Source organism: Acartia tonsa, chromosome 9, assembly GCF_053477335.1.
Source record: "Acartia tonsa isolate MP-2025a chromosome 9, ASM5347733v1, whole genome shotgun sequence".
Taxonomy (NCBI): domain Eukaryota; kingdom Metazoa; phylum Arthropoda; class Copepoda; order Calanoida; family Acartiidae; genus Acartia; species Acartia tonsa.
The window spans coordinates 11,966,668-11,989,745 of record NC_137268.1 but is presented as its reverse complement, the minus strand read 5'-3'; the positions used below and the strand labels follow the sequence as shown (position 1 = coordinate 11,989,745).

Genomic DNA, 23,078 nt, shown 5'->3' with positions numbered 1-23,078 from the left:
ATTTTTATCTTAATATCAGTGGAAAGCCGTCAACAAGATTGAAAATTATATTTTCCATAAAACATTTCCATGTTCCTGATTTGTATATGTTTATGTTTAGATCTCTTTTTCTCCCCCCTATCTTACTTATCTGTCAAAAAACTTGTGTTTAGACAAAATAGTTGAATTCTTTTGCATTACTTAGCTAAAGTCGATTAGTTGTGATGTTGTATTGTGATAGGTATTGCCATTGAATCCTTTTTTTATTTGCCATGGACTTTTTTCTTCAGAAAAAAGCCTAAAACCTGCAAAACTACATCCAAATACAAAATTATAAAGTAAGATAATATACATAAATATGCAAGATTTAAAATAAACTTTGCAATTTTTTTGATGTTGAGAAAAAACACTCGTAAATAAGGGTGAAATGTAATAAGGGGAAAGGGAAGAGGGGGATCTTATGTAAATAATAAGAGCACTTTTTTGCCCATCTCCTTTATACGCAATTTGCATAAATCTATGTTGCCAAAAAATCGATGATGTCCTCTTGAATAAAAGGTTTACAATGGATTTTGATTTTACAAGAGTGCCGTACCTAATACCAAAATGCTAGGGGTGTGTTTTGACAAACTTGCAAAAAAATCCGCGAAACTAGCTCAAGCCTTGATGTACATCTCCAAAGATTTTACACTAAATTAAACCTTCTGTAGATTAAAAATAGTTAATGCTGATTAGTTATTTTGTAATCAAAAGTTTGAGATCACAAAGCACATTTTTTTGTCACATTGTGGAACAACTTTTAAAAATGCTATATTGCAAAATTAATTTGTTTACGGTTCAATTTCATTTATTGGATTTTTTCTACATAGAAAGTTGTAAAACATTATTTATAGTTTAGAAAAAAAATATTTTTTCTAGGATTTTAATTTTAAAAAATGTGATTAAATTGCATTAAAAATGTTTCACTGCCAACAAACCGAAAAGCTTGAAATTTAGCCGCAAAAATTCCTTGAAATCAAAATTTTTGCAATTTTTCAACTTATTTTGTTGAGCTTTATTGAGTTATTTAATTTGATATCTAAATTACTTCATTTTACTTCAAACAATTTTTGTAAAATTCAATAATTTCTCGGAATAACATTTGGCAAAGAACAGCTTGCTTCCCAGTAAAATTTAAAAGAAATTCGATAAATATGAACCCTTTTTTAGCCACTTATGGATAATTTTGCCCCTATTAAATTTTTTTTATCATTTTGATGAAATTAAACATACATATATTTAATAAAATTAGGGAGTTTTTTTATATATATTATATATTATATATGGGCATAGATAAGAATTATGAAAAAGAATTCAAAGCATAAAATAAAGTTACAATTAATAAGAAATGAGGTTTTTGCTAAAGCATATAAATTGCATGTTTTTCTATATTTTATATTAAATTTTTTTCAAGATACCTTTCCCTGAATAATTTCTAACTGGGTGAGTAGGGGGTGGGGGAGGGGGGAGGGGAGGGGGGCACATGTTCAATAATTTTATATTCCAACACTTTAATTATTATGAAAGAATAACTCATTATGTTAATTAACCCTCTCCTACCCATTAGTTATACATGTAGGCATATCATATATTACATATGTAGCTTTTATATTAGAAATGATAAATATTTAATATAGAGAAATACTCATGTAGGCATATCGTATAGTACATATGTAGCTTTTATAATGGAAATAAAAAAAAATAATATGGAGTAATAGTTTTGAAATATTCGCAAAGTATCATTAAAAATATTTGCTGTAAGAAACAGGGATAAGACAAAAGCCGATAAATTGATGTACATTAATAACACAAAATTATGCATTCTGGAGATTACAATTAATGGTTGAAACGTTTGGACATTGACAATTTTCTTAATGAACCAAACAATCAAAATTCAGTTAAAGGCCTCTAAGTTGTTAAGCCAAAAAAATAAAAATTAATTATAAAACTTTGCGGACTAGTGTAATATACATCTCATTGTCCCCCTCTCTCTGTATAAGAATTGTGCTTTTTATTTATTAGAAAATGTGGGTTGGGTTAAACCATGTAATATCACATTTTACAGTCATACTAGTGGCACATTAATATACATGAGAATTGTCATAATTTTGTCATACTCTAAACAGCCATGACTTTTATTAGGCAGAGTTGTAAATATTTTCGTTGTAAATATGCATAGCTTTTAATTTTTAAAATAATGTGGGATTTTTAAGATTGACTTTGTCAAATTTTTAACATGGTTTAAATAAGTATGATATTTGAAAAGAAAGGGGCTGTTCTGATTTCATTATAAATATTCTTATTTACAATTTATATGGGATTTTTAAATAAATAAAAAATTACAGGATATTTGAGGTAGTATTTAGGTAAATTTTATTTCAAAAAGAAATGTTTTTGGTAGTTTTTATGTGTTTTATATTCTTATGAAAAGGAAAATTAGGTTTTGACTTCTCCTAGGTAAGTCATTTGAAGGTCAGCTTTTGAATTAAACTTGTCACTTTTTATAAACCAACTGGAATATGTTTCTCAAAAATAGTAGAATAAACATTAAAAACATAATAATCTTTTTGGGGGAAAAATCCTTAATGGCCATTTTAAGGAAATCAAGGAAAACATGATAAAAACCCTAATAAAAATCATAACAATTTTGCTATTAATAAATTCAATATTTTTTCATGTTGAAGAAACATAGTATAAAAGGAATAAATATGGGATAGGGGTATCATTTTAAATTTTCTTATGCTGGGTTCCCAAAAAAGGGGTTAGTTCCGAGGGTAGGGGCATTTTTTAGGCTTCCAAGAAAAGCCTTTTGGATAGATGGATACTTTTAGGACTTAGTAACTAGCTTTAACCCTCAGGGTAAGGGTAATAAACAAGCAAATTTGAAAAAAAAACATTGGAAATTTTCTGGTAAATTGGAAAATAAAATAACATTCTTTTATGTGGGAAATAAACTTTATAGGCATATGTAAACTAAATTTCTGGGGGGGTGGGAAGGAAGTAAGATAAGGTTAATAATAATGTATTGCCCAAAAGGAAGAAAAAGGGGGATGGTACAAGTGAGAAAGGGTTAAGGATTATTGGGGGGGGGGGGGTTGGCATGGGAGTATCTCCCAAGATTGTCAATATGTTAGGGGTTAAAGGGGTTGTTGTTTAGGGTGGGGTAAATTTTTTTGAGGGGGGATTTAGGATCGGGTTATATGGGAAAAGGAGGTTAAATAAACTTTGTTCTGACAAAATTACTTGATATTTTATAATAGCAATTATAAATAGGTTTTTTTAAAGAAAAAAAAACTTGAAAAGATTGTAATTTAGTATATTTTGTGCTTTGTAGAATTTTTTTTTTGAAAACTTTGGTGGATTTGTAAAATTATTTATATTTTTCAATTTTTAAAAGACACCAAATAAACCGCTTTGAACTTTATGTGAGTTTGTGTGTGTGTGTTTGTATGTGTGGGTACGTGAGCTTAAGAAAATATTAAGGTGCTAATCCCTTTAATAATAATATTAATGTAAACTTAAAGTTTATTTTACCCAAATCTCATTCATTTACATCTTAATGCGATATTAACTTTCTAGAATAATCTAGTTTTTTATTTTGTGGAACTTTCATACTGTTCTAAAGTACATTAAAAGTTGCAAATAAATTGCAGCTAAAACGCATTTTGCATTAATGATTTTGTGAGTAGAAAAATGTTGTTTTTTTTTGCTAAAATTATTTATAGGAAATCTATATTATACAATATTTATCATAAGCTAAGTAGAGACATTTTTTATTTATAAGATGTCAAAAAGTTTTAGATTTTTAAAAGAAACTTTCCCTTTTACTTAATTTTTTCTTGAGTTTTGTTATGAAAACTAATATTGTGGGTGTGTGGGTATATTTGAGGGATACATTTACAGTTTACACCCCCCAAAATTATAACAAAATAGAAGGGGTGGGGGGTGTAATATTACGGAAATCGGAGGTTACAAAAGCTAGCTACTTTTTGGTGACCCCTTAACCCTTTCCCCAATGTCTCTTATTCTGTCTCATTTTTTGGGTGTTTTCATTCAACAACATAACACTACTTTTTATCCATGTAAATTGACAAAAAGTTATTCATAATTAATTGAAAATAGTATAAACTTCTTTAAGACAAAAAACCTAAAGATTTTATGATTAGCAAAAAATTATGCTATTAAAATTGCTATTTTTTTATTTGTTTGTGTTTTTGAATGACAGATTTGATTTTGTTCATATTAGTTCACGGCTAAGTCTGATCTCAACGCACTTTAAGGGTTAAATTCAGCATTAAAACAATTCATTTCTAAATGATAAAATTATGATTGATATTTTCATTAAAAAACTGAAAATAAATATTGATTGATATAAGATTTATAGGAAGTATTAACCCCTGAAAATTTAGTTAGCGCAACTGTCAAAAATGTGAAGTAAAATATTTTGAAAAAGTCTACAGCATGTGAAATCTAATTTTCTTAAGAAAAACACAGAAACTCTTTGATTCTTAATTTTTAAAGTTTTCCCCCCTTTTCAAACAAGATCTTTTAATATTAAATAATTCTGACATAACCTTTATTAAATTGGTCATAAATCAAAAAGAAATATGTACATTAAAATGACAGATTAAAGAAAACTGAAAAAGGAGGTATTTCTTGATATAAAGATTATACAGTTATATAAAAGTGTATAATAGTGGGTGTTTTTGACATGTCAATCCTAATAGTTTTCTTATTTTATTCATATTCCATAAAAGAATATATTTAATATTTTTTAAAGAAAAAATAACTATTTTAGTACCATCTAAAATTACAAAATTTGAAGAATTTAAAGAATACTTTTATTTTGGTTTTGTACAATGATGGCTTCTTTGACTTATGATTTATTCTTTTCTTACCAAAAATACCACAATTTCATGCAGTGCCACAAAAATGACAAATATTTAATTTATTATTAATCATAAGTTATTTATCGCATCGTATTATAGACAGCTTTCCGCAGATATTTATGAAAAATTATAAGATTTAAATCAGTTTTGTTAGCACCGAGGGGCCAAAACCCCAGTCTATAAAACTGTTATTAATTTTATCTGTTCATTATTTTTGAGTATGGCTGAGCAACGGTTCTAATCCAGCGGATATTAACTGGTTTCGGAGCCATACTGATAAATCATTTCAATTTGATTTAAAAAGAATGCATTTTTGCAGCACCACTGAGCATCAAAAATGCCACAATACCACTCTTTTTGTCAAGTCATTTTTCTTTTCTTAACAGATTTCTTCCTCCTCACTCTTTCTAACAAGAGGCTTATCCATTATTGTCTTCAGACAATCATATTTTAGAGAAATTTTATATTAAGCCACAATATTTTATAAAATATTATTATTATTTATCAATATATTTTGTATCTAAAAATATTGATTTACTTTAAATAAGCCATATCTTTGTATCTAGTGGATATAAGGAACTTTATTGGATAAGTTCGTTGAAATCCCCCACCACCCCTAATGTACCATTTTAAGTATTCCCCCTGTGGTGTTTTTAAGAAACAACAAGAATATTCATGTCCAAAAGTAGCACTATTAACACATTAATATACTATAATGCAGAGAGTTTGGGGACAATGGGCTGTTTATTAAACTAGTCCCCAAAATTTTATAATAACATTTCCTTATTCGTTGGCTTAACAACTTTGGGGACTGTAGTAAGTTTTATTGGTTGATTCATCAAGTTTAGTGTTAAAACGTTTATCCAAATTTTTTTGCTTCAGAAGGGTTAATTTGTGTGTAATGATTGGGAATGTACATCAATGTCTTATCCCTTTAGATCCATGAAATATAATAGGGAAAAATGATTATTTGCTGGTTTAAAGGGCCATTAAACTAGCATCATTATCGTATCAAATAATGATGAAGCTCTATGCTATAAAAGTTAATGTACTGAACACTTTGATTAGCTACCATTTACAGGTCTTGCTTATTACCTAACCTAACATATTTAAGTTTACCTAATAGTTATTTTTACTTCTGTTTAATTTGTTTTTAGACTTTTTTTCTCTTTTGTTGGATGATTAAAAGGCATTATGTAAATAAAACCATTTTAGAATATACAGACACTAATTAAGATTTCATAGTTTTAGTTAAGCCATGAAATTTGATGTCTGTTGTTTATTAACTCTCCCCCTCTAAAATTTAGGCATCACTAATTAAGCATTTTAACCCCTAATAAACACATTTTACGAAGCCAAGATGCTTAAAAAATAAACTTTAATGATCTCCTTTATAGATAACATATTTTAAGCATAAAAACTTTAAAGTAAATAAGTAGCATAATATTTTGTATCTACTAAAGAAAGTAATAGGTAGGTAGTTATTTTATATTTTATGTAGACAATGTTATTACATTTTATTTCCCAAATTTCCCATAATATCTGAAATATATTATTGATACAAACCCACTAGGGGGCTAAACTTGTATATAGGTATAAGTTGGGTGTTTTAAAAATGTAAATCTATTTTAACAAAAATCATTATTTATTTTGAAAATAACTCAAAATAATTTTAAAGCTTGTAAGTATTTTTTAGGTTGGCAAATGAGATTTTTTTTAGTAAGTGTTCACCCTAAAAAAATCCGCCTACTCTTTTATTCAACTTAAATCTGGAAGCTTTATAGATTTTACTTGTATCAAGTAAAATGTATTCCTAAAATCCCAACTCTGTACTACACAAGCTTAAAACTTCATGTATATTTCATATTTTTATTTACATTTCATAAGTTTTCTAGAAATATTTTATACTTTTAACATCTGTTATTATGATTAAAATAATCATAAAATGTCATCAAACAGTAAACATATTCAATTTTAAAATATTTTTTTTAAAAATCGATGACAATTTTAGAAAAAAATAACCTGTAAGATTTTTAAATCTGTCTAAAGGTACTTGGCAGGGATCTAAAAGGATAAGACAAAGACCGTTAATTGATGTACATCCCAAATGATAATATTCAAAGTTACCCCTTTTGTAGAATACAGTCAGTAGTTGAAACGTTTGAACAATCAACTCAACTAACCAACCAATAAAAATTCCAAAAAAGTCCCCAAAGTTGTTAAGCCAACAAATAAGAAAACGTTATTATAAAACTATGGGGACTAATGTAATAAACAGCCCAATATCCTTGGCTTGGTCTACAGCTAAATGAATATGGAAGTAGTTATATATACTTTTACAATGTTGCTCTTCCCAATTTTTCAATAAGAGTGAAATTGTCCCAACTTCCTTTTTAAACCATTCACTTACTTTAACCATTTTTTTTGTCGCATTTTCAAAACAGCAAAATTTGTAGACTTGTTTTTGCCATATTGTTTCTGCCCAATTAAAATATTGACAAGTAACCAAAAAAAAGAATAAAGTGGTTGGGAGAAAAAATTTACCTCCATTGCCCTTTCTTTTTCAAAATTACTTAAATGTATTTTTTAGCTATTACAAGATTTTCTCTTTATTCTAAAACTACCTTTACCCCTTCCCTTTAATCTCTACCCTTGGTTAAGTAACTACAATGTAAATTTAACAGAAAATCCTGAAGAAAAAAACTTAATTTGTTACACACTTTAAATTATATTTAAATTAATTATCAACATCCGTAAAATAAAAGTATTTTGATGTTTGAAAAATGAAGTAAAGTTTGTTTTGATTTGGAAACTATTTAATATGGCTGCTACTGTGTATTCAATATCTTATCTAGTTTTTGATCAATTCTTGTCTATCAAATCCTATATCTATCTTCCTCTTCCACCATAGAGTTGTAAAGCAGGGAGGGAGGGGACATTCGGCTGTTTATTACACTAGTCCCCAAAGTAATAAATACAATAACGTTTCTTATTCGTTAGCTTAACAACATCTTGATTGGTTGGTTCATTTAGTTGAATGTCCAAACGTTTTAACCACTAATAGTGATATACAAAAGGGCTAATTGCGTTTATCATTATTGGAGATGTACATAAATTTATCGGCCATTGCCTTATCCCTTAAAGGTCCCTGGTCGTAAAGTATAAAATTTAGGGGAAAATTTAAGTCTGAAAACCCGTTATATCAAAACTTTTAAAAACTTAAATAAAGTAAGCGAGACATGATATTTATTATAATCAAAAGTATTATTAAATTGATATAGCAAGCCAGATAAGAAATTGTGCAAAAATTATGCTTTTTAAGTAACTTCCATCCAGTTTACTCAAATCTAATAAAAAACCAAGTTCTCACTCTCTCTGTTCAAGTTTATTTAAATCTAATAAAAAACTAAGTTCTCACTCTCTCAAATCAAGTTTACTTAAATCTAATAAAAAGCCAAGTTCTCACTCTCTCTGATCAAGTTTACTTAAATCTAATAAAAAACCAAGTTCTCACTCTCTGATTAAGTTTACTTAAATCTAATAAAAAGCCAAGTTCTCACTCTCTCTGTTCAAGTTTACTTAAATCTAATAAAAAACCAAGTTCTCACTCTCTGATTAAGTTTACTTAAATCTAATAAAAAAACAAGTTCTCACTCTCTCTGTTCAAGTTTACTTAAATCTAATAAAAAACCAAGTTCTCACTACTTTAAGCAAGGAAACTAGGCGGTCTTCCATCCGTCTTAACATGCTAATCCTTTTCTATTTTTTCAACAAAAAATAGGACATACTGTTGTTTTTTTTATGTTTTATAAACTTAAACAAGATTATAATTATAGTAATATAATTAAATTTGGGTGGTATATTAGTAATATTATAATTGTTCATTTATGTTCTTTCTTTATAGTGTTTATTTTTAACAAAATTAATGTTTTGCTTCCTTGTATAATAATTTTAGATTTAAAATTTGATGTAGCAAAGTTTGATTGCTTCTCAACCTGTTGGCCTATTGTTCAACTTCTTGTCTGTTTATATGAAGCTTGGCTGATTTTAAGATAATTGTTCTTGTTAAGTACAATATTTTTCCATAGAAACAAAAATAATCAATCTATTTTTCTCCATTTCAACAAGTTACATTATGAACAAGAATTGTTTTAAAAAATACTTCCCTGACGTTAGCATTTGTTAACTAATTTAGAAAATTCAAACTTTTATTGTTTATACGTCAACATGACATCAGATGGGAGGAATGTTTCGAGATTTTTTTTTTATTACATTTTTGCATTCTTTAGCCAATCATAATACATAGATTATATAATCCTTTGGAAAAATTCATAAAGTTGGCCGTTTGAGCGCCAAAGATTTTATTAGGGGTGCGTGTGCTTGTGAATTCAGATAAATATTCTTTAAAAACTTGGAAAATTAACTTTATGGGGGCAACATCATCCAAAGAAAAACGTTTTTGCTTTTTCTTTTCTACCTTAGTAAAAACAATCATTTTTAAGACAGATATATCTTTTTTCCGCATGTTATTGTACAATTATATGATGTAATTCGCATCAATTGGAACAATGATATAATATCATTGTATCTGCGAAAAAAAATTGAGATTTTATTGCTTTAAATTTTTTTTCTCTCAAATTTTTTACTGTACAAAGATTAAATATTATTTTCCAGATTACTTGTATCTGTTAAAGTTTGCGCTTATTACATACCTTTGAGTTTAAATTCTCTGCCTTTGACACAATCCTATATAATGCCTAAACAAAGCAGGACAATTAAGGGGCAGTGGCCGCAGAAAATCTTAAAAATATTTCTTTTAAATTCACCAACTACTTTTTTAAAAATCTACCAAAATTTATCAAAAATGCTAGCAATCAAGTTTTTTTGTTTTAGGAATTTTCACGAAGAATTTCTTTTTTAAATCTACTTTTGAGGCGGGCGTGATTTGGATTTTGAAATACTGACCCTTAACTGTTTAAAGTAAATATTATATTAGAATGCCCAAGGTATGGGGAAGTTACTCCCATAGGGTGGGGGGATTTAGGACAATAATAGAGATATTTAGAGTTCTGATTAATTCTTTAAGTACCTACTGCTAAAAAAAATATTTAAAAAAAGATAAAATTAAACTGTGTATTTAAAATCATGATTAATTTGTCAAAATATATTGCTTTATGCATCTTATTTCACATGAATAAGAGTAACAATATTGTTATCAATACAGAAAACTAAAAAAAAACATTGCAAGTATCATTTTAAATTGTCGAACATGTGTAGGTCTAATTTTGTAACTGCGTTAAAATTAAGTACTAAATGAACCAACGAAGTTAACTCTAAAAGCACTCTAATTTTATTAAAGCCTATATAGATATTTTTGCCTAGCTCGCCATAGAATGTAGCCCATGTGATGTCTAAGTGTGATAGGAAACAAAAGCCCCTAGAATCCTTACAGGAATGGCTGTCCATTCAAACTGTTAGAAATAATTTTATTGCAAACAACTTCAAAACATGAAGTACAAGATTTGGCTTAGAAAATACTTTTAATCATAATTTTAAAAAAGAATTTCTTAATATTTTAGCATTTCTCAGAAGATATTATTGACAAAAATTATTAATGAGTACCTAGAAATTTTTTATACATGTTTGGTTTGTTTCAAGATTTTCCAAAAAAATTATAGTTTTCAAAATATTTCTTTATTCCAATAAAACCTTTCTATTACAACTTATTAAACATTAGCAGTAATTATAAAACACCTAAGAATGGGCGATCCCTCCCCCATTCCCTTTCCCTTAATGCTCGTATTGACTCAATGAACTATTGGTTTGGAACAGTTGTCCAATATATAAACATTCCCACCCTCCATAGAATATTCAAAATATAGATTTTTAGTGAGTGAATATTTTCTAGTTTAATTAGTCTATGATTTGTATTTTCTACCTGTACAGATAAGTTTTATTAAGAAAAGTTTAAAATGTTCTATTTCTATATATTCTATGTTAAGGTTTGATACAATATTATCATTTTTTGACAATCCCACCTATGCTACAATATTATTGGTAGCATACCCAGGACGCCTATATTACATATATTCCTTTATATACATGTATCTATATCAATCTATCTATCAACCTCACAATAGATACGTTTTTTAAGGGGGCGGGATGGATGGCTTTAATCTGCTATAAATAGATACATTTTTAGGGTAAAAAAGTAAAAGTAATGTGTACACAGAGGCTTATATTTTTAGAGGATAAAAAAGTGTCGAGCTTTAGGTAGAATAAGTGAAATAAGCAGGGGAGGGGTGAGGGTAAGGAGGTATATTTAATATAATTTTCCAGTAATGAAAGGCTTTAGTTTTTTTTGAGGGGTAGTGGGTGGCTTAAGTTTGCCTACCCCCCTTTTGGAAAGAGGGATAAAGATATTATCCTTTAATCCGTTTGAACTTTACTTTTTTTTAGATTTTCTTACACATTTTTAACCAGGTGTATATAAATATTAATACTAGCACAGTTTCATGTACAGTAATTTTTACTTATTTTGAAAAGGGATTGATAGATGTAGAAATAAGATTTGCTAAATGAGTTTCTGTATTTGAAATTGGTAATTAATCTGAGCCATCAGTAAATCAATCAGGCTTTGATTGATTTATACACATTTTACAGTTAATTTTATACCTTAAACTTTTGGGTCATACAAATTATTTTAAGAGTAATTTCTAAAAGAATTGTACTTAGTAATTAAATAGATTTTCAAAACTCTTGAAAAGAAAATAAGTTTTTGCTTGATTGATCTTAAGGACATAAATTACCATTGCATCATTTACAAATTTTCTTCTGGTTTTCTGGTTGAAAGCTCAATTTTTTTTAGATAAAGCAATCTAAAGATTTATCAAAGAAAGAAATGAATGGTTGTTATTTTGTGTAAAAGCTGTTATTATTTGTTAGAAATGAAAGCTCTGTTGTATTACCATAGCCCCAGGGGCTTCTATATCTATGTTATATGGCAAGGTAAAGGTGTAACTAAAAGACTTAACTTAGAAAAATAAAAATTAGGATTTTTGCAATTTTAAAGGAAAAATAAGATTTTAACAATGTATGTTTCACTTTACAGTCTAACTTAAAGTTGCCAGTAAAATATGATTAAAAACTTATGTTATGATTGGTCTAAAACAATCTTGTCTTAGGTGTAACTAATGCTACCTATATTAGGAGGAAATGAGCTGAGAATTTGAACTTTTTTTTACTTCTTATACATTTTTCAATGGTTTACATATTTTACAATCAATTTTTTGCCCATCAAATCATTAATAAAAAAATCTATGAAATTGTGATTTTAATACACTTTTTTTATCCAACAATATATTTCAATTTGTGCCTAACACATGTTTAGAGAATGAAACTTTTCAATTTAGCTTTACCTATTCAATTTTTCAGATTTAGAAATTTCTAATGGATTTTTTGTTCATGGAGAAATGATTTTGTAAAAAATAATTGAATTTAAATCTAATGAAATAAGGAAAGTTTTAAAAAAGCTGTTAAAATGCTTTTAAAATCCATGATTTGTAAATCTTTAATCTGAAATACTTATTCCATATTTATTTTATTTTTTAACTACTGCAGCAAAGCTTAAAATACACTGGGACAGCTGGTCCTGTCGTATATATATTTGAATGCTGCTAATCTGTAGACAATCTGTAACAAGTCTTTTCAGTTTTCCAGCAATATTCCATACAATTTGTATCTGTCATTTTAGGAATAATTTGAAATAAATATATTACATTCTAAATAATTTGAAATCATACCTCAAAAAAGTTTTTTGCAATGTATTTTTTAACCTAATTTTTTTTCTATTTCAGATATTTGATTGTTAATCCTGTGTTGGCCTAGATGTTTATCAGAGCCGCCATCTTCAACTCAACTTTTTATGTGAATTTTGTGACCAAGCTTTGCTGAGAAGCTTAAGAAGATATCATCAAACATTGTGAATAAAAATATCAGCTGATATTTAGACTATTGTATATGAAAGCCTACAAATATTAAGAGTGTAGGTCCTGATTAGTCACACCCCCCCTTCATGGTATCAGCAAATATTTTCAATATAACCATATTCAAGGACACTTAACAAATGTATATCTGTGGATGCATATATAGATAGATAGATACATGGATGCATGCATGTATAGTATATATATATATGACTTGTATTGAATGCTTTATAAACGGAGCATAAAGACATTGTATGTTGACTTTACACTGTACATGCTACAGTGTGTATAATATATTTTAGTGCATATAAGCCTTTAAATTCCCCCTTTTCTCGCCACCAAAAATGAGTTTTTCAGTAAAAATGCATATTTTTGCATCTACAGCATTTTCCACAAAGGACAATAATTGTCACAACAGCTATAAGCAGTAGAAGAAAAAAACATTATCCCACAAATTTTCACTTTACAGTGATAAAACCGGTTTTAAAGAAGCTTAATCTTGCTCCAAGTGATTTAAAAACAATAAAAAAATCTCTGAAAATAAAATGGAGTCCCACAGCCAGCTAGCTCACTCCATGTCTGTGCCAGAAACACAAATAGATCAGGTACGAATCATAGACAGCTTTCCTCGGATATTAAAATGAAACCAGTTTTGTTAGCCCCGAGGGGGCGAAGGCCTTAGATAACAAAACTATTATTAATTTTATGATTTTTATTTTAATCTTCGTGGAAAAATGGCTAATAAGATATTAGGATTTTTCAGTATGACTGAGAACCGGTTCTAATCCAGCGGAATTATTCGGTTTCGAAAAACATTTTTAAAATGCTTATGAAATGAGTTATATTGATGACGAATTTATAATAAAAAATATAATTACATAATGAATAATGTTTATTTGTTCTAATTATAAAGATAAGGCTTAACTTCCGTTTATGGCATTATTTTGCAATTTTCTATAATTAAGTTATATTAAAAGATTAATAGTTATGTTTATGTTATTTTAAAATTTTAATGAATTAATTAAAGCTGCAAGCTGAAATTAAAACATAGTTGTCCCGTGCCCCCAGACAGACAAACAGACACAAGTGGTCATTTAAATAGTAACAGATGCTATTTTTTATTTAACCCGCGAAAACCATTTAAAATTTCTAGTTAAACTTGAGTCAAATGCCATTAATATTAATTGCGCTTACCTATCCTAACAGGGTGTTTCAAAAAGGTATAAACTATTTTTAAAAAATATGATGGAATCTTTTGAAAAAAAAACTATTGCTCTCAAGATTTCCTTCGTGTAAAGTGCACCTTTTTTTCTTTTCATTTTTTTAAAACACCCTCTGGTATGCAATGCTAAATAAGCATAAAAATCGAAATTGGAATGAAAATTTGAATTTAACGTTATCCCAATTTAGGTTTGCAGGGCTCGTGTCTTCTTAATTGGGACATGGGGTGTGGTTTATTGGGGGGAGGGGGGGTGGGGGGTAAAAAGGTGGATAGGAAGATGGAGGTTAATTTTGTGACCATAATTATCTCATCAGATGGTCAAATATTATCCAGCGTACTTCCATTATCATGTTCAGACATCATACTGCCACATTAGCAAAAAAATGGAATCATGACAAGGTTCCCGAAAAAACATTTTGCTTTTTAACTGCCAAGAAGCTTATTATAGAACTAATATATCAAATTTTGAATGATAAAAAAAACAAAAATATTTAAATTGCATTGTACACTACTTTAACTGATTAAGGTATAGCTTAAGGTAAATAAAACCTTACTGTAGTGTTTTAATGTTTTATATCTTTTTCATTTTCCTTTTTTACTTGTCTGTCCATATAACCTGACCTTGAGTTCTTATTTTTTTATGATATTTGAAACGGTTATTTAAAATATTACTAAAAAATAAAGCAAAAGTTTATTAAAATAACCCTAGCATACTTTATTGACTAACTCCTTGTTTTTGTTAAATTATAACAAAATGTTTTGATTTAATTATCCTAAAAAAGGCATAAAAATAAGTTTACTTAAAGAATTAATTGAATAAATTAAAGTTTAATATTGTATGTACATTGCTGCAGGCTGTAGTAAAGAATGTAAAATAAACTATTTTTATGTTGTATATAAGTTTCTCATTGAGTAATAATAAAGAGTAGGTAATATTTTATAAAAGAAATTCTTGTTCTAAAAAATATCTAACATACTTTTAAATATAAATATCAGGAATAAATCATTTTAATTAGCTTTGAATTATCTTGAAATTAATTTTTGTACTCTTTAAATTCTTACTCTTTTGCTGTATGTCTTTTATTTTAGTGCATACATACATACACTATGCTATTGCACATATGCGCTTTTAGACCTAATCAGGGCTAGGTTATCTAAACTAATAAAATATTTTGATTTATTATTTGATTTTATTTAGAATTGATATTTAAAGAATATTTTTATGATTAATTTCCTGAAGGGGGTATTTTTAGCCCTGTATCTTTTTTGCCTACATCAAATATATATCAGGGACTGCTTTAAAGTGTGGCATGTACAATTTTTTGCCCCCCTTCCTCCTTTTTCTCTTATACCCTATTATGGGTGTTTCTGCCTTTAATAAATTTCATTTTATAGCAATTAAAAAGGTTTGATAGCATTCAGTATTTTTAAGCTACTCTTGAGTTTTAAATATTATCATTTGCCATTCTTTTTGAAGTATTCAAAATATTTTTTATCCCAAAAATTGTATATTGTCAATCTAAAGAAACACCTCATATATTAAGGTGCAAGTCTAGTGATCTATCTAGCACCTTTTAGAGGAAAGCTTTTATGCATTTTTTAGCTAAAATATGGGATAAAACTGCCCCATACCTTGACACATTAATTTTTTTTCCAGAAAAAAATTACATTTCACGGATTTTTCTAAATTAGTTTCGAAGATTTTTTGGATTTTTCCAATTTGTACTTTAATAATGTTTAATTTGGTGTAGAGAGAAATAGTATTATTGTCCATTCTATTTAATTTTTAAGCCTACTATATACTATTATGTATATTTTTGGCCCATATGCTACTAAGGCATGTACGCTTAGAGGCTTAAAATTCCCAAATACTTGCCTGCCCCCTACACTCATGGTTTTATAAATCCCTACCCCCATAAAGTTTCTATAATTTCTTGCCTTTATAATATTGTAACAAGGATGACAATTTTTTTAATTAGCACAGCTAATTTTAAATTTTCTAATTCATGTTAAATGCTTGATTATCATTGAAATGTATAGTATACCAATGACCAAATGCATTATGAACAGATAAGATAAGGATGTACATACTATAATTTTAAGCTATAGAGTAGCTTGGCCCCTAAAAAGGTGCACCTTTTCTCTTTCGGTGACTCAACATACACTCGCCTCATACAAATCTAAAGTAAACTTTGGAGCCTTTGTATCTCAAACTAATTTCATATTCAATAAAAACACAAATATATATTTTATATAACAGGGTGCAGTGCTGTAGGGTTCTTTAACCCTCTTTTCACCTCCCCCGTCCCTTGGGTTTAAAGTCTATTTTTCTTATGTACACACCACCCTAACTCCCCCACCCCCTCACCACCAACTTATGCATACATTTTTTGTTGTGACATATAGAAAATACACTTTTTATGCAAGTTTAAACAGAACAAATTTGTATATGATTTTCCAATCTATAAATGTTTAGTATTTTTAGCCCAAACCATATTAAAATTAGACAAAATATAGCCTTTTTGGGGTTAACAAACGGGTGAGTAGGGAAAACGATTTGTTTTCATTTATGAAAATTTGGTTTTTATATGGAAAAAATTTTTGTGTGTCTTTTTATGTCTTTGGTTTGTCGTAAAGCTTTCATTTTACGAGATGCCATGTATAATTTTATCATAATTTCAATGGGAGTTTTATACTACCCCCCTCTAACAACTGAATAGTGTAAGAACCACAAAAATTTTGTTGATTTTTTTTATAATTCAACTTTTGGTTGGGGAGAGACAGAGTTAGGTATGGTTTTAAAACTGACAAAGTTTTACAACTTTTTGGATTATTTAAAACCCACAAGAATTTTTTTTTTGGCGGGTAGGGGGTGTTTTATATTTAAAATTTGCTAAATAGCATTCATTTTTGTTAATTTCAACCTACATATAATACATTAGGATTAGCCAAAATGCTTAAATACCTATGGATTTCAGTATTTATAACCAAAAATAGGTGTTTTATTTGAATATTGAAATATATACATTTCTAATTTAACACGCTATTAGGATTTGATGCTAATTTTTGGATATCAAATTGTTTAATATGAAAAGTACAATTTTTATTACATATATAAATCTAAATGATGGTTTGATTGAATTTAATTGAAACCGTAGTTGTCGCACATAAAGGAAATTAATTTGGTTTATAAATACAAAAGCAGTTACTTATATACAAAAAGTGTATTTAAAATGAAGCTAATTTTAATTTTGGTACCTACACAGTTTTTGACTAAATAATATTTTTTGAAAACTTTTTTTGTAATTTAAGTAAGTTAAACAAAGTGATTTTGAGTTTATTATTTTTAAAAAATTTTCATTAAAATTAACTTCATGATAGGGTGCCTTTTTAAACACATAGGAAAGATAGAAACAATTAATCTTTTTTCTCTATTCATTAAATACTATCTAAGTACTCTCAGAGATGGAAAATTGATTTAATAAAATAAACTTTAGAGCAGAAAAAAAGCTAGTTATGAATATACTCTATACCAAAATATACCTTAAAATACAAAGTTCTTTTTTTATGTCGCTTATTTCTTCAAACATTTACACAATATATGTTTTATTCTACTAATTGTTTCAAAGATTAATTATCCCCCTCCCTAACATACCCTACTTACTCTCCCTCCAATTAATCTGGGTCCCGTCACAGAAAAAGATAAATGCTTTTTTATTGTTTTGATTTCCTTTCAATTGTATAAAAGCAGTTTTTGACTTCATAATTTACCCTTCAACCCCTCTAGATATCATTTTTTATGTTTATCAAAAAAATTACTAAAAATTGACTTGAAAATTAGCAAATAATACTTAAAGCAACAATAGATCAAGAACCCTAAATAAAGTATTTTTAGAAGAAAAAAAATTTCTTTAGAAAAATTTAGCTGTTTTTTTATTAGCTGTAATATAAAGATACCAATCATATTAACAACAAATGAAACCAAGGCAGTCACATTAGTAATTAAGGATGTAATTAAAAGGGTTGAGAACATGATTTTTTACCTTGTCATTTAGGAATTAGAATTTACAATTTAATACATAACAAGAATAGTTTTTTTTTACCAAAGTGGTAATAATATGCTTCACTTATTTAAAAAATTGATGTAAAAAAAAAAAGTTTTCAGTCCTTTTAATAAAGGATGTCAAAGGTAATTAGATGGGGGTTAATGAGATAAAAGAACAGCTATCACTGCCATGGTTACATGATTTTGTTTCCTGTTATAAACAATCAAACTCCATCACACTTTTTCCCCTTTAAAAAAAGAGTTAATTTGTTTAAGTGTTTGTATCAAAAATTAAATTTGTCCGTTATTTTATCAAAACAAAATTATAAATAGATTTAAGATAAATTTAAAGCAATTTTTAATATTTTATTTTATCTATTAAAATATCTTGACAATTCGAAGCTAAATAATTTGAGGTTCGTTATAATATGTTGTATATCTAACAGTCTTATAAGAAAATATGCATAGTGGATTTATAACTTAATATTTATCATACATTACAATTTGACAGTTAGAGACCTTCGGTATTCGTTCGAACCTGCAAATTTAGATCCTTACCATTTTTTTAATCTAGTTAATTTCTAAAAAATTTTAAAATTAACATGTTTTTTTATTAATTCGCGGATTAGTTTTTTTTTTATTTTCATAGATTTTTATTGCTCTTTTACATTTTTGGCGGATTTTTAAAATAACTTCGCATTCCCAAAAATCTTATCTGAAGAATCTTTGGAGAAATTTATAATTTTTGTGGATTGTGTGGAAATGAGAAGATATTATTCATATTTTCATATTGTTTCTAGGGACTTTCTCTTATGTTACAAGCGCAGCTACTCTAAAAATTTAATTTTTTATGACTTTTGTCTGGAAAAAACTGAAAATGTAGATGGATACTGGTTAGATTTAAGATTTGTTGAATGTGTAATCTTAGCCTAATTTTCACAGCATGTAATTAAATTCTAGAATAATACTTTGTAATTATTGGGAGTAGGATTTAAATGAAGATTAATTCTATAAATTCTTCTATTTAGTTTTAAAAAGTTTTACAAACGATTGAACTTATTAATAAAGCTTTTGGATTGGATGTCTTCAGCCTTGTTCTGCTAGGGTTCTTAGGGAAATTCTTGACATGGGCTAGTTAAAATGATGAAATAGATACCAAATTAAGGCAACCCCAAGTCATTATTAACTCACCCACCCCACCCCTATACAAATATATCAAGACATAGCCCATTTAAATTAGACATTTTAACTTGCCACGAAAAATATTTTTTGGGGAGAAAATTTTAGATTTTTCAGGAAGTAGAAATTCAATTTCAATATTTTTTTATTTTTTTTTTATTAAACAACCCTGCTTAATAGCAATTCATCTACTATGATTTTTGACTAGAGGAAAAGTTGTTGGAAAAATAAAACATTCTTACCTTAATAACTTTTTGCATTTTCAGAGATTCAATCTTATTGTGATATTATTTTTTGAACACCCTTAACTACTTGAATAAAATAAGTTATAGGGTGCTAACTAGCCCCTGCAGCCTTATGTCTCTTTGCTGTTCCTAGATTTTTACTCTCAAAGAAATTACACTTCAAATAAGCCCCTTAGAATGGGATTTTCTATTGTAATCATTCCAAATTCTTGGACTATGAACCCAAGTTGACGTCCAGAAATATGTTTAACGGACCATATATTTTGTCTCCTAACTATCTTAGTTAGATGCCTTTGGTGGTTGGGGCTACAAATTAACAAAAAAATAAGTTGATAGTCTGTTATTATGCACTTTCTTAGCTTTTTTTTATAACTTGGTAGATATTTAGTCTTTTTTTATTGGTGCTACAGTTTTCTTAATTATAAATGAAAAAAATATATGTAAAAAATTGTTATTTTGAAGCACCATGCAACACCCCATCTTTACCTCAAAGTAAAGTAGCACAAGAAAAGTATAGAATGTCGCATTCCAGTTCAATTTAGAGTTATCAAAGACAAGGCATTCCCGGTTTTGTTGAAAAATTTAATTTGTTATGAAAACTTCTTCTTAATTGTATAACATTTTGATAATTAGAAATATAAAAATATTTTTGATGATTCTAAACATTGTCTATTGTCAACCTAACCTAAATTATAATTCTATATTTTATATTTTCTTCTATAATTCTTTGCTTGAAAGGTCAGTTAGTTTATTTATGAACTTTTAGTACCTCAACTAAATTTCTACTATGGATGTTGCCATCCTTGTTATTTTTATTGTAACAAACAAAGTTGAAACGTTAGAAATTTCAAAAAATCTTACAATTTCTTTGAAATTTCCCTTTTTTATTTGATTACCCAATCAAAAAAATTATTTGATGAAATTAAGGGTAATACATCATGATATATGTAGCACCATTGATTGTAACATATTAATCAAACTTGCTGCCTGGCTTTGACGTTTATTGGTGCCTGACTTTGGCTTTTGTTGCTTTTTCAAATCAAAATGTTTTCACATTTTGGTAAATATTTTTTATTGCAAAAAAACATATAATTACGTAGTTAGGAAAACACTGATTTAAACAAAATTAATTTTTTTTAAAAAATACCTTCAATTTTGTGTTTCTATATTTTTTGCTAATTTGCAAAAAAAAGTTTTAGTAATATTAAAAGAGCAACAAAAACAAGCAAAACGGGGCCATTTTTTTAGTTGTTTACCCTCGAGTGAATGTAATCAATCTAGTGAATGTGGCACCACACACACACACACACAGAGACACTATTCATTAAATTGACAACTTTTTGTTTCCAAGATGTGTGTCGACCATAACATGTTTTTGCTTTTAGAGGATTTTTTTTGCTTCAGAATTTTGGATGAAATTTGGCATAAACATAGCCTTTGTCTTATTTTGATTAAACATTGTTTTTTTTTCTTGGTACGATTTTTGTGTTTTAATTGTCATTTAGTGAATTGGGGATCTTTAGACTTTTTAATTGAATCACATACAACAGAAACTCGTGATTGGAATTTTGGAAATAGGTTATGGGGGGGGGGGGGGTGTGGGGGGGTTAGGATTGGTTGGTTATAGAAAATACATTTTTTTGTGAAAATTAGAAAATAGGAAATTGGGCTGAACGGTTATTTATTGCAGATAGGAAGCAATGTTTAATCAAAACTTGGTTTCTTTTCAAGCCCCAAAAAACTGTTTTCTTTTAATTTAAGAAAAAATGTATAGGATCTTTTAATGTTTAAATTAAGCTGTCCTAAATATTTCTATTTTAATGCAACAGGCGCAACTACTCAATTTAAGCTACTGTCTCATAGTGCTAGTAAAAATATGCAAATTGTTAATTTAAAAAAAAAAGTTTTAATTACTTTAAGAAAGATATTATAGAATCTTGATTTTAATTTATGAACTTTTCATCTGATCTGTATCTTGACTTCCTCTTAACATCCCTTTCTAGTTGAGTGTTGGGGGGGGGGGGGCCTATAAGAAGTTCATACTGTACAAAGTTATCATTGAAAATTGAGAAAGCAATATGTGATCTATAATGTGCAATGAAAATTATCATTTTTTCGATATGGATTCATTTTTGGAGCGAATTTTATAATTTTCCTAATAGCCCCATAAGCTCTTGCGTTGTGTATTTGTATGTCTTTTTAAATGGTTTACACTGGTAAAGGACAATACCTTCCTTTACATTACAAGGGGTAACAATTTACAACCAAGGGAAGGAGGAGAAGGCTGGGGACACACCATGTTTTGGGGATTATAAAAATGCTAGTGTTAGAATTTAAATAGTTCTTTTGTCTTCTATTATATTTGGTGAATGTAAGAGGAGGGGTTTGAAAAAGGGAAAGGGCAAAGGGATGGTTGTGTTTTTGATAAAGGATTCAGTGTTCTTCCAAATTGCAATTATGAAAAATTAGAAAAAAAGTTTTATAATATCAAAATCAAAAATATTAGGTATGATATAAAAGTTTTGTTGTTTGTTAACTTTTTATATTTTTTTTGCAATGGTTAATTTGCTAATGTATTATAGGTTTGCAACGTTTGAACACCAGCATATTATTTGATGAAGGGTTGAATTTAAAAAGTAGAACTACCATGACAAATGTACATCTTTTACACCACTTGAGCACATTTAATTCTAATTATTTAGGCTTTTATTGTCCTTTTTTTGGTGGCATTTAATTATGATTTTTAATTGTTTGTTTGTTTTTTTGCAAACATGTGCATTTTGAAGCAGAAAATACACAGTGCTACCCCAATTAAAAGTAGGTATCAAATGACCTTTTTTAATTCGTGGGAAAGAGGAGGTTACATTGAAGAAAAAAAGGTGTTATCATTAAAGTTTTAACCAAGGTCAAAATGAAGTCAGAAAACGGACGTAATCCTTTATATGTCGGGATCTTTGATTTACCTCTCTCTCTCTCACTCAGAATCTCACCTTCCCTTTCTTTCTTAACTCGCATTGCACATGGTAAAATCAAAAGGTTACATTTCATAACAGCATCAAATATTTCTAAATCTATCTTATAAAAAAACGTATTATATAAATTTAATACTTATTATTATAATGTATTTTTAAATCCACGAAGTTTAAATTTGTTAATGAAAAAGTTTTTTTTGCTAAAATGACTTATTTGCTGTTTTTAAAATTAACCCAATCAAGAAAAGTTTAAAGAGGGGCGTGGTTTTTCTTAATATTGATAAAGTAGGGTATCATATATATGTGCCCAATTAAGGGGTTAATATACACTTTTACAATTTATTCTTATTTTCTTAATAAAATTTTTTATTATATGTTTAGAATCTTGAAAAATTACCTTTAAAAACTCTTGAAATTATTATTTTGTGAAGAATAATTATTTTATACACTAGGTATTTAATTATCTTTACAAAAGGTGTTAATAATCTAAAACCCTTGGCGGTCTTTAAGATAAAATTGATTA

General features: G+C 27.8%; 1 protein-coding gene across 4 annotated transcripts in view; it reads left to right on the top strand.

Moving 5' to 3' along the window:
* Positions 1-23,078, top strand: part of LOC145328225 (cytohesin-1-like) — a 53,321-nt gene that overhangs the window by 11,773 nt on the left and 18,470 nt on the right. For all 4 annotated transcript variants that reach the window (XM_080171832.1, XM_080171833.1, XM_080171830.1 and 1 more), the window contains exon 2: positions 12,764-13,497. In XM_080171832.1, the coding sequence (XP_080027958.1) occupies positions 13,438-13,497 (60 nt within the window). In that variant the 5' untranslated portion in view covers positions 12,764-13,437. The remainder of the gene's footprint in view (positions 1-12,763; positions 13,498-23,078) is intronic.